A 13,407-nucleotide genomic window follows, 5' to 3' on the forward strand; every position below is an offset into this window, starting at 1 on the left:
CTAAGCGCGCGCGCTTGCGTCATACATGCACTCCCAGGCAGGGCAAGACATATAAGCAAGTCTCCTTACACCCATTGCCTCTGTTCACCCAGCAGTGATTAGGAACCTGGGTATTAGTCGACTGTTGTGGGTGGCATCCTGGGGAATGGTCAAATGCTACAAATATCCCAGGTATACTCGAATTTCCCCTAAACGCCGCAAGACTCAGCACGAGGAAAATAGCCGGAAAGCTATACTGAAATATGCCGCAAGACCACTGCAACGAGTGGGCCGGAAGGTCCCAGAGCCCAAACATGGGTTCACGCCCAAAGTAACTAATACTACTACTCGCATGCACGTGCGTACACGCACGCACAATATTGGACAGGTGTTGATCTACACCAAAGTTTTCTCCGTCTTCAGATTCGCGACAACGGTGCCACCGACTTTCTCTAGTGTGTCTTTATTACCAGGTTAAAGACGTTTTACACGAGCATGTCTTCGTCTCTCCTTCTGGGGCTCTTGTCAAGGCTGCTCTTGCTGGGCCATGGTCAAGGCTGCTCTTGCTGGGTCGTGGTCAAGGCTGCTCTTGCTGGGTCGTGGTCAAGGCTGCTCTTGCTGGGCCGTGGTCAAGGCTGCTCTTGCTGGGCCGTGGTCAAGGCTGCTCTTGCTGGGCCATGGTCAAGGCTGCTCTTGCTGGACCATGGTCAAGGCTGCTCTTGCTGGGCCATGGTCAAGGCTGCTCTTGCTGGGCCATGGTCAAGGCTGCTCTTGCTGGGCCATGGTCAAGGCTGCTTTTGCTGGGCCGTGGTCAAGGCCGAGTGAACATAAAGAGAGGAAAGTAGAGGGTGTAAGCTACTAGAGTTTGGTTGGGGCAAAAGTCTAACTTGCAAGATTAAGAAATTTGATTTGTCACCCCTAGTAGTGACATTATCAACGTCTTGAGGGACATGATATGTTGCGTGCGGACACTTGCGAGCAAATGGCTATTTGTCACCTATCACCAAAATTCCCCAAAATTGTTACTTTGCTCCATCAAGCCGTGCAAGACGCTATTCTGCATTCGTTCAAGTGATCACTGCAACACGGGTGCGAGAGAGAACAAATTTTCCCTCGTCTGATGACGCTCAAACACCGCGCTGAGGGTCGGGGGATTCCCGCCACCGTTCCCGCTCGAGCGCTAGGAACTCTGCCTTACAACCACCACCACACATGGTAAGATTTGACGTTTTACAGTCATATTCTTATTTTATAATAATTTGTTCTTCTCGCTAATATTATTTGTTGCATTGCAAGTCAGATGACAGTTTAGAGACCTATACATTTGCTGAATTACAATAACGATAAGGAATCAAGTTATTGGAATAATTTTAATTTGCCTTCAGCAAAAAAATCGCCAGTGACATTATCTCTGTCGTATCCTGCCATGTAGCATGTGTCGTATCCTACCATGTAGCATGTGTCGTATCCTGCCATGTAGCACGTGTCATATCCTGCCATGTAGCACATGGCATATCCTTCCATGTAGCATGTGTCGTATCCTGCCATGGAGCACATGGCATATCCTGCCATGGAGCACATGGCATATCCTGCCATGTAGCACATGGCATATCCTGCCATGGAGCACGTGTCATATCCTGCCATGTAGCACATGGCATATCCTGCCATGGAGCACGAGTCATATCCTGCCATGGAGCACGAGTCATATCCCGCCATGTAGCACGTGTCATATCTTGCCAGTTAGCATGTGTCCTATCCTGCCACTTAGCACATGTCGTATCCCGCCACATAGCATGTGTCATATCCTGCCACATAGCACAGGTCGTATCCTGCCATGTAGCGTGTGTCATATTGTGCCATGTAGCGGGTGTCATATCCTGCCCCTTAGTGGGTGTCATATCCTGCCACGTAGTGGGTGTCATATCCTGCCACTTTGTGGGTATCATATCCTGCCATGTAGTGCGTATCATATCCTGCCATGTAGTGCGTGTCATATCCTGCCATGCAGCGGGTGTCTTATCCTGTCGTGTAGTGGGTATCATATCCTGCCACTTGATACCTGTTAATGGGTGTCATATGCTGCCAGGTAGTGGGTGTAGTATCCTGCCACTTTGTGAGGTGTCATATCCTACCACATCGCACATGTCATATCTTGCCACGGTTCACATGTAGTATCCTGCCATGTAGCATGTCGTATCCTGTCACATAGCACGTGTCATATCCTGCCACGTAGTGCATGTCGTATCCTATCACACAGTGCGTCATATCCTGCCACATAGTGCATGTCATATCCTGCCATGTAGCATGTGTCGTATTGTCATATAGCATTTGTCGTATCCTGCTTACTGAAGTCCAGACTTACTTACAGACTCCTGATAAAGTCCAGACAGTGGCACGGCGGCTGAGGTGACGTCATGCTTGTTTGATTATTTTCTGCTTGCTCGTTCGGTTTTCGGTTTGCAATTTTTAAGCAGCTGTAATTTGTTTTGGGATTCCTATCTTTCTGGGTGCCTGAAAGATCCCAGGCGCCGGCGAAAAACAATGGGCAGTTTCTTTCACCCTATGCCCCTGTTACCTAGCAGTAAAATAGGTACCTGGGTGTTAGTCAGCTGTCACGGGCTGCTTCCCGGGGGTGGAGGCCTGGTCGAGGACTGGGCCGTGGGGACACTAAAGCCCCGAAATCATCTCAAGATAGCCTGACCTGGTAGATGGCAGATATAGACTGCTTCCAACTCAACCCGTCCTTTTAAAAATGACGTCGCTTTTCCCTCGTATGTGTGCTATGGCCAAAAATTAATTTAATTTGAAAGAAAATCGGCTCACAAAACTGATGTACTGTCCCGTTTTCTGTTTAAGTCCTCTGGCTTACTCAGAAAGGTTAGGAGAGGAAACTTTCAATTGACGTTTTTCATGATGTTTTGAAACTTTAGGATAATTTCCTGCCCTCCTAACCTACCAGAGAACCCTTAACTTACTGTTTTGGAAGAAAAAACTCCCAAATTTATTTTCCATTTTTTCATTTTCAAATTACGTCCATTTTCGATCATACGAGCAAACGGCCAAATTCAGATGTACAGTGACACCTCGACTTACAACTGCCCCTACTTACAATTTTTTTTAATTACGACCCCAATTTTGTCGAAAAATGCAAACTCGACTTACAACCTTTGTCTCGACTAGCGACTTTGTGGGTCGACCTAGTGCCCGCTTAATGACGATCGCGTTTGCAAAGAATTTAATTGTTTTTTGCTTTTTTTCGTTTTTTGAACATAAAAGTAATTATTATATATCACGCCGTGAGTCCTAAGAAAGTTAGTGGTAAGGTTCAACCTAAGAAAATAACTGTGGGTAGAGGCAATAGAGAATGTCCCTTCCTCGTTAAGGAAAATGTATGATGTATGGGAAGAATTGTAAAGTTTTGTTGAAAAAACCCACCCAGATAAAGCTGTAACAGGCCATTATATTGACCTTCTAATGACAATGTGATGTTTAACTACACAGATAAATATTAAAATGTAGGGAAAACAAGTGTCTTTAGACAGATTCTTAATAAGACAAGCAAGCAGTGAGCCACAATCAGGTCTTAGTGGTATGCCTGCAAAACGTAGAAGTCATTACTGCCTGATGTTATAATGGAAGGGGAATCTCCTTCCAAATATTAACACCTCTCCTCCTCCTCACTGTTTTACATTTGCCAACAAGAGTCCTCAATGAAGGTAAGATATATAAAAAATGAGTAGTATTCGGTATAAAATGTATTTTTAAGTTAATATTTTTTGGAGGTGTTGAATGGATTACTGTAATTCAATTTACATTATTTCAAATTACAGTGGAGGTACCACTGTAATTTGTAAGAGGACAGGTTATCCATCTACATGGGTGTGTCTATAGGCCATTGCTCCTGCCTCTCTCAGAGGAGCCAGGTTCAGGCTCGTGGTCCCCGGTAGGCTTAGAACTCCATCGATTTACTGTTGCCACGGTCTAATATATACACATCAACCCAGTATAGCTCCGGGGAGCCGAAACGGCTCTTCACAAAAAATTCCTGAATCTTGGCATTTAATTCCACCTTATCTCAAAATCTGTGAGACAACTCTCACACTTCCTACTTGAACTAAAGACACACTGGGTTGTCAAACATGTTATTGAAACAGGGAAAGGCCTGAACGACATGGCGATCATAACAGAGGTTAAGAGATAATGTTCATGTGGTAGCGTTGCCATTAAGAGGTTAAAGCTTTCTGTCACGTTTACAGTATTCTCATGAATGATAGTATGAAATGGCACCATTACATTTATTGATTTTAGAATTAAAGTTTTAATCTCTAATGTGCTACGAGCAATAAAAGTTTTATGAAAAAGTGGTACCAATTTCCTATGAACTGCTACCAAATAGTTTGTTTAATTGCATCTCATTGTAATGAGTTAATTTTGTTAAGCTTTGAAAACACCTCATTCCTGAAGGTTTGAGAATGCATTCATATGGCTTGTAACCTGCTTGTAAATAATTGACAAAAACCTATATCTGGTCAGGAAGATAGTGGAAAAATATAAATATAAAACATATAATTTCTTATTCCATTTAATCAAAATGACAAATGGAATGAAAATAATATTTATAACAAAAAATCTGCATGCCATTTACATGCACCAATGTCATGTGCAGAAATACTAGTCAGGAAAGCTTACATACTTTTCTTGGAATAAGTTAAATAGAATTTATTTTTACAAAATGTTATGCTCAACAATCCAATTACTTTTTATTTTTCCAGTTTTGAACAATTCTGACACAAATGGTCAAGGAATAATCACACAAGTACCAGCATTTAAGAGGATATAAAGATATTACATATACTTCGATCTTTATTTTCAATATAATGTAATGCACACACAAGTTTCCCGGTGTATAATATACACTGCTGATTATATTTACTGATGTCAAATGTCACACTGTAATAAAAAGAAAAAAATACGAAAATCATAATTTACTTTTCTTTTGCACTTAAATATTATGACGGACAATTCAGTATATTGCTATAACATTTATTGCCGGTTTAACAAATATAAGACTGTAAACAAACATGTGAACCATCACAAAATTTTGTAAGTTATCAAGGTTGAAGTAAATCTAGTCATTTTCAACACATACAAAAATTTTATGATATATAAAATTAAGCATATATAAAAAAGTTACTCAAGTTCAACCTTGCATTAAAAAAAAATGTAGAATCTAGGAAGTCAGTCATAGTGTGTATCCAACAAGCATATGTCACTAGTACTCAAACTGCTGCATGCTGGGGATCTGTTGGATATACAATTGTTTGCTCCCTATAGTCCTGTATTAAATGTATTTCTCACTAAACTGGCAAAAATTTATTAATGGACAAATGAGGCAATTTACATTATAGGCTGAAATATACATAAATAAGTATGACAGGTCTCAATTACTTGAAAGCAGCAGCGCGAGTGCCGAACCATGGCCACAGCAACACCGCAATACAATTTGCCTATTCAGAAATGTCACTTGTTTGATGAACTGCACATCTGCGAGGCAAATAAGTAATCTAGAATAGCCAATTCAACCAACATGTGGTCAATAACATTGACATTAAATAAATCTTGCATTTTTCTAGTTAAAAATCAAATTTAACTACAAGACACGTGGTTATTAATCATAATGTTCTGTAAGAAAGTGACACATGGACAAAAATATTTTTGGTGAAACTTGGGGTAAGGAAGAAAATAAAAAATAAAATAAAAATATCAATCAGCAACCTCCAGGAGGGTTAAACTTGTGCCCAAGAGGCAAAGAATGGCTCTTACAAATGGAGATGGAAATATATGTGTATATATGAATGCATATATTATATATATATATATATATATATATATATATATACATATACAGTATATACATATTTACATACACACACATACATACACATGAGTATTTTTAATATGGTGATAATGCAGTACAATGAATTAAAAAAAATAGAATGACCATATATTACAAAACTAATTCCAATATCTTAATAAATTACAAATATTCAGATTAAATCACTTGGTGCCTTAACCATTTTACCCAATTTTAAGAATGACGTAAAAGCTTCTTAGTAAGTTTTATAATGTACCAGGAATAGGAACTAAAATATTAATAGCATGTTCATCTTAAATAACTTTCAAAAGACAAAAATACTACTACTTTGTAGAAAAAATTGGATTTTAGTAATTAAATTTCCTCTTAATAAATGATAGTATAATAATCTACATATCAAAGTAGCTTAGTCCATCCTCTTTATACATTATATTATTTACTTTAATATATATATATATATATATATATATATATATATATATATATATATATATATATATATATATATATATATATATATATATATATATATATATATATATATATATATATATTATTTTTTTAAGAGGATAACACTTTATTCTAGTAATATCCAAAGGAAATATATTTGGGCAATAATTTGATAGTTTTCATATTTAAATTTACAACACCGCACAATTTTTTCCATTTTCAAACACCACAACTTTATTCTTAGCTCCACGTTACCACTATCCAGACACTGTCTTGAAAGATTTGCCATTTTGTTTTTAGCCGAACTGGAAGTGGAATCCACCAGGGAATCCACCACCTCCAAAGCCATTTCCTGGAAAGCCAGCTTGCTGGAAGCCTGCATTATGGCCACCAAAGCTGTACCCTCCATGCCCTCCACCAAAGAAGGCTTGGAATATTTGGTTGGGATCAATGTCTGTAGGAAAGAAAAATGAAATAATTAAATACTATAATGTGTACATTACTAAATTACTAAAGGGTTTATTAATATATATACAGTGGAACCTCGAGTGACGAGCACCTCAAACTACGAGCATTTTGAGTAACAAGCTCGGCGATCCCCGACAATTTGTCTCGATTGGCGAGCACTCGTTTGATTAACGAGAAAACCACATGGTGCATTCCCGCTGCTTCTCGCACATTCTTGGACGCCTCCAACGATGCAAATTATTTTTTTTTGTTTTAAGATGCTAATGATGCTGGGATGTAAAGGGGTGGCTGCTGTGATGTTGCAAAGCATTGAATTTAAAAAAAAAAAAAAATTGAACAAAAGAACACATGTCAAAGGTTTGTTCAGTGTGTGCCAGGTAGGCTGCACCATTATTAATAAATAAATGAAAAATACAAAACAAATTGAACGCATTTGAAACAAATAAAGATTGTGATAATGGAGCAGCTTACCTAACACTGAACGAATGAACCTTTTGGCAAAAAAAAAAAAATTAAAAAAAAAAAAGAGAACATAGTTAAAAAAAGAACAAATGTCATAAAGGTTTATTCAGTGTGTGTCAGGTACGCTGCTCCAGGTTTCTTAAAAAAAAAAAAATTAACAAATCTGAAAAAAAAAAGAAAAATGTCATAAAGGTTTATTCAGTGTATGTCAGGTGGGCTGCTCCATTATTTAACCCTTGTGTTGCTAAGGGCTAATTTGGCCATTGTCACCCACAGGCGCATAAAAAAAAAAAAAAAAAAATAAAACCTGTTAATTTGTGTTCTCTGATCATGGGAAAAATAATAAAAAATCCTAAGTGGCATATTTTGCCCGCTATAGGGCTGGGAAGTCTGGCAAAAAACGGTCGCCAACTTATCATGCATCCCAGACGTTTTACTCGCCCCAGCTGTCAGGCAGGAGTGGCCACAAAGAGATAATAACCTAATTATTTCTATGTCTCTGATTTTTCTTTGTTTTTTTGCTGTAATATTATTCAATAGGGTGTAGTGTGATATATTTATTCCGTGACGTCATCGACGTCACATATTTATGTTGCTCTAATTTCTTTTAAACAATCAAGTGTTTAAACTTAATACAAAAGTGTTCACTAGGACTGAATATAATTTCCAACGCCAGGAATATAGCTTAACACTATTCCTTAAACATAAATAGAACCACCAAACATTTGAGGTCGTCTTTCCCGGGAGCGTCGTCATGTACCAGAATGTCAACAAGCCAACACGCTGTAGAGGGCTCTCCTTATGAGCTGGTTTAACTCGTTAGACACCCAGACTACGTGTCAACAAGCGAGCAACCAGAACAACAGCCTCTCAACAACCACAGCAACACCAGTATTTGTTTTACCAAGTACTGTATTTATAGTATAAATTTGGCCATTTTATTCATAAATAGGTAGGCAGTTTATACTGTGGGTGAAAACCCACTAACACGTACGTACTCAGCTCTACACACCAGCTCTGTCCAGTCATATTCCATGTCATATCTGTAATTATATGTTTAGGGAACCTTCATTAATTCCTTACATCCCAAACGGGTAATTGTGAGGGAAGTTAGTGAAGCAGGCTCCCAATATAATTACAGAAATTGCTTCCACTAGCTGTACATCAAGCTTTGTAGGCCTCCAGACAGCCGCTATTACGTGGCACTCAGAGGCACAGAGCCACACCTATTTTTGAAGTTACAATTACGCAGTCTTAGCAGGCCCCATCAACAGGAACAGCTAAGGCCCTTTTTGTTCAATACTGTAGACATAGTATTAGTAGCTATAAACATAATTTACTGTGGTATAATAGTAGATTAGACCACCATATGTGGTAAGATTTATAATTTATATATCAAAGATTAGGTAAACAATTTGTGGTATATGAAGGAGCCATCTCAAAGTGGTTTAAACTACAAATTATCCCTCCCATTGTGTGAGAAGTTCCAGCAGCTGAATCAGTACATACAGTCCACTTACTTACTACTATCTAACTTATTACTAAGAAAAATAATCAAATCAAATATCATATTAAAGTCAATTAAAAAATAAATAAATATTTGAATATTCACAGAATTAAAAAGAATTAAAGCTGCTAGGATTTTCCCACAAGTTCAGGCACTAAGAGACGTCGCTACACACAGTCAGCTGGCGGCTGCCTCCCTCACACATTCAAGGTCAGACGCACTAAAATTTCTCCTCCAACAATACTGTTTGTGGTGTAATTACACTATACACACACATTATATACAAGTATTTACATGTTTTGTTCACCATAACTGTTCAACTAAGCCGGTATAGTGCCCAAGGAGTATAGTGGCCACCCTTACCCAGCATGATAAATCATGCAGATGTCACCACCTTCCTCACCAAAATGCCTTCTCCCCCTCCACACTCCTTTTGCTGTTATAATACTATATATACACGTTATATACAAGTATCTATATTTGTGTTCACCATAACGAACCACTAAGTTGGTATGCTGAGTGGCAGTGGCAGCCCGCCACTGGCTGTCACTCGCTCCCTCAGTCACTTCACCTTACTTGCCAACATTCTCCTCCCACCATACTGTTTTTGTTTTTATTCACTATATACATACGTTATATATAAGTATCTGCATGTTTTGTTCACCACAGTGAACAACTAAGCTGCTATAGTGAGTCCAGACAGTAAAAGGTGGTCACACAGAGTCAGCAGACAACGCTACCTCCCTCCCCACCAAGATTACTCCTCCCACTACAGCGCTAATTATCACAACAATCCTGCTATTATCAGAATCCTGGTCATTTTGATCACAGTCAGGGGTTTGCTGTAATACTATCATCACTAAATAATAGCATGTACATATATATTATGGCATTTTTAGGCGATGCTGTGGGTCACAAGCTGCTCAGCAGTGCTGAGAGTTCATGCTACATGCGCCAGCCTTAGTGACTCGCTTACTACTGATGCCCTCGCACCCGGGAATGTGGCCAATTATTTTTTTTTTTTAAATGGCGTCTGTTTACAAGAGCCCTGATGAAGGTGAGGTGAACCCCGTGTATCCGCGGGCCGTTTAAATCTTGCGTAGTACTCCAGGTTTAAGGGTTAAACTGAGCAACACGTCATATGAAGTGTTGAGTAACTTGCTATAAATTGCGCATCACGTCATATGACGTGTTGGAGTACTACGCAAGATTTAAACGGCCTGTTGATACACAGGGTTCACCTCGCCTTCAACTATTGTTTTTCTTTTATTTCTTCCACATATTTTAATACATTACTCCCCAAGAACCAGCTACTTCACCCACTTTACAAACATACTTGACAGACTAACCAACACATGTTGTCGTAACCATTATTTCAGTGCCAAATTGTTACTAGGCGTGTTGATGCCCAACAACTGTGCTGTCATATTATTCTACTTTTGACATCCTATATACACAGAATACTGATAGGTTGGTAATTGAAAAAAATATAACAACTGCACACAGTATTTCTGCAAGTTTAAAATGTAAGCCCTTATCACTAGAGTTGCAGACAAAATCACAAAGTGTAGTCTTAAAAACAAAGATATTTGCTCACTGAGGAACAGGTGGGATCAAGCTAATAACTGTTCAACTTCAAATCCATTTGTACTGCTTGGATTTGAAGCAACTGTGTGAGTTTTCACCTTATCTGACAACTCTAAGGTGTCGACTAAAAAAATACATAGCAAAATTAGACAGCCAAAACAAAAGTATCTAAAGAGGTACAAACAATTTTCAACATATATCTTCCCATTGTCTTTGTTCCAGTTGCCTAAGACAAACATAGAAAATAAGTCACCTATCACAAAAAATGCCACTTTAGTTCAGTACCATATTTGAGCATGAGGCTGGAAAGCATGGAGCAAGTGCTCACCCACACCACTGACAGTGGTGTGGGGAGCACTGTCACATGACAGGTCGGAGTCCGCATACCACTGATAAGTGGTGTGGGGAGCACTGTCACATGACAGGTCGGAGTCCGCATACCACTGATAAGTGGTGTGGGGAGCACTGTCACATGACAGGTCGGAGTCCGCATACCACTGATAAGTGGTGTGGGGAGCACTGTCACATGACAGGTCGGAGTTCGCATACCACTGATAAGTGGTGTGGGGAGCACTGTCACATGACAGGTCGGAGTCTGCATGCCACTGACAGGTCAGAGTCTTAAAAGTCATCCTATCATAACTAAATTTATCACAAACCTATTACCATTTGAATCACAAGCAGATATAAAACAGTTTGTGTTTCGTGCAGATTATTCAGTGGAATAAACAAATGTTTACGTTCTGTCAAGATGACTTTTCACGCAAGTTCTCGCCGAACCCAACGATCAGAATGTGGCTGTGTTAGCAGTTCCCCCTAATCTAATTGCAAACTATTGTACAGTATATAAAGCTTTTTAAGAGACTTATACAAGACATTTTACAAAATATATCAAATACAAAAAATATTAATAGAACAGCTAAATATGAAGCAAATGAATCTTCAGCCACATTATTGCAACTCTTCGTCTGCACAAGCAAACTAACGTTTTAAAATGCAATACTAGCTTCATGGTAAACTTATATTGTATTAGAAATACCAACCATCATGTCCAAAGCCTCCTTCAGGATCGTTGATGTCTTGTCCTCTGTCATACATAGCCCGCTTTTTGGCATCGGTCAAAACTGAGTATGCTTCTCCTATCTCCTTGAATTTGATTTCATGTTCATGTTTATCCTTATCACTGGCATTAGCATGGCGATCTGAGGATTAAAGTTAAAGAATTATATTTTGTATTCATTGAGCAATAAAAATATATTCCATTCTCTTTCTGGTGTCACCTCATATTTGACAATACATTGGGCACCAAACAGAATTGCAGTTATGCACTTTACTTGGAAAAATTCATGCATATAGGCTTCACAACATTTTAAAATTATAATACAATATATATTGATATAAAGTGACAGGATTAAAATGAATTGCTTTGTAACACAATCTGGTTGTCGAGGGGGTATAAATGCTTCGAAGGCCCAGTTTCTTGCCTAATTGTGATGTCTACGGAGATCAAGTTTCTACACTAGATTTCCACCTCATACCAATTGTATATCATTCATGGCTTTATCAAACTATTACTGCTTGCACCTCGCACACCAGATGATTATAGGTAACATTTTCAAGTTTTTATCAAGTTCTCTTTGGAACAGGAGTCTGTTGGTAATTCCCCTTATACTTAAAATAACACTGAAATTTTTTGACCCAATAAATTTATAATTAACTTTTAGGATTAATTGGATTAATTGGATTAACTGCATCCATACATTTTAATTGGTAGGCACATCTGCCATGCCTCCTGGTTTCAAGAAATTATTAGTGTGCAAATTTGGAAGCAGTCCCCATTTAGTATTTTCCAATTACAAATTGTAATGAACCTCTTGCATTTCATCTATGCGAGGATTTCAACCTTTCCCTGTAATTTAGAAGTTTTAATTAATAGATTTGAGTAGTTTAGGTTTCTGTACCAGCAATCTCACCATCCTTAACCCCTGGGCAGTGCCTGTGATTATAGCATGCATGTCAGGCACAAGAAAAAATTCAATATTTTTGTTCTTCTAAGATTGTTAAAATGTGTTTTTTGATCACAGGGAAAAATAATAAAAAAATTGTAGGCAACATATTTTGGCCGCAATAGGGCAAGGAAGTCTGGCAAAATTGAGGCGCTGACAGAGTAAGCGTCCCGCGCTGCTCTCCTCCACCCGTGCTGTCAGGCGGGAGGTGCCACAATGATTTATTCAATATTGTGCAGTGTGATATATTTATATAATAAAATGTGTGAACCATTACTATACTCAAAAGTATAGTAATGTGCATATCAGCATATTAAAAACTCAATTATGTTCATAAGACAAATAAATAGTTTTCTTGTTATTACACTATATATATACACATTATATACAAGTAACCCGGGAATGTTGACCATGATTTTTTTTTTAAATGGCATCTCTTTACAATAGCCAAGGAAGCTGATGTGAACCCTGTGTAGCCATGATAGTTTTAAATCTTACGTGGTACTCCAACACATCAATAGCTCTAGTGTGCAATTCTGTGACAGTTGCTCACCACAGATGCAGGCAGGAGTGAAAGGGAACAGGACACTAAGCAACAGGACACAGCGAGTCACTGTGAGGGGTGAGGTCTCAGTGGCGGGGAGTCACCAGTGGAGTCCCACAGGTATCAGTCCTTGGACCTATACTGTTTCTATTATACGTAAATGATCTCCCAGAAGGAATCGACTCATTCCTCTCAATGTTTGCTGATGCAAAAATTATGAGGTGAATCAAGACAGAGGAAGATAGTATAAGGCTACAAGATGACCTAGACAAACTGAAGGAATGGTCCGACAAATGGCTACTAAAGTTCAACCCAAGTAAATGCAAGATAATGAAACTAGGAGGAGGAACTAGGCGGCCAGACACTGGATACCGAATGGGAGATGAATGGGAGAAGTCCTTCACGAAACTGACAGAGAAAGATCTAGGAGTTGATATCACGGCAAACCTGTCTCCTGAAGCCCACATCAAAAGAATAACATCAGCGGCCTATGCAAGGCTGGTTACCATCAGAACTGCTTTCAGAAACC

General features: G+C 38.8%; 2 protein-coding genes across 2 annotated transcripts in view; both read right to left on the minus strand.

The window, feature by feature from the left end:
• Positions 1-1,335: 1,335 nt before the first annotated feature.
• On the minus strand, positions 1,336-1,695 carry LOC138364870 (ice nucleation protein InaU-like). The gene has a single exon (XM_069324869.1). It carries the CDS (start codon positions 1,693-1,695, stop codon positions 1,336-1,338), a length of 360 nt encoding a protein of 119 aa, XP_069180970.1.
• A 3,134-nt stretch (positions 1,696-4,829) lies between these two features.
• The window catches only part of LOC123759158 (Tetratricopeptide repeat protein 2), an 87,250-nt gene continuing 78,672 nt past the window's right edge, over positions 4,830-13,407 (minus strand). The window contains 2 exon segments of the mRNA XM_069324940.1: positions 4,830-6,758; positions 11,372-11,530. Of these exon segments, the coding sequence (XP_069181041.1) occupies positions 6,601-6,758; positions 11,372-11,530 (317 nt within the window). The 3' untranslated portion in view covers positions 4,830-6,600.

This window comes from Procambarus clarkii, chromosome 15 (genome assembly GCF_040958095.1).
Source record: "Procambarus clarkii isolate CNS0578487 chromosome 15, FALCON_Pclarkii_2.0, whole genome shotgun sequence".
NCBI classification, from domain to species: domain Eukaryota; kingdom Metazoa; phylum Arthropoda; class Malacostraca; order Decapoda; family Cambaridae; genus Procambarus; species Procambarus clarkii.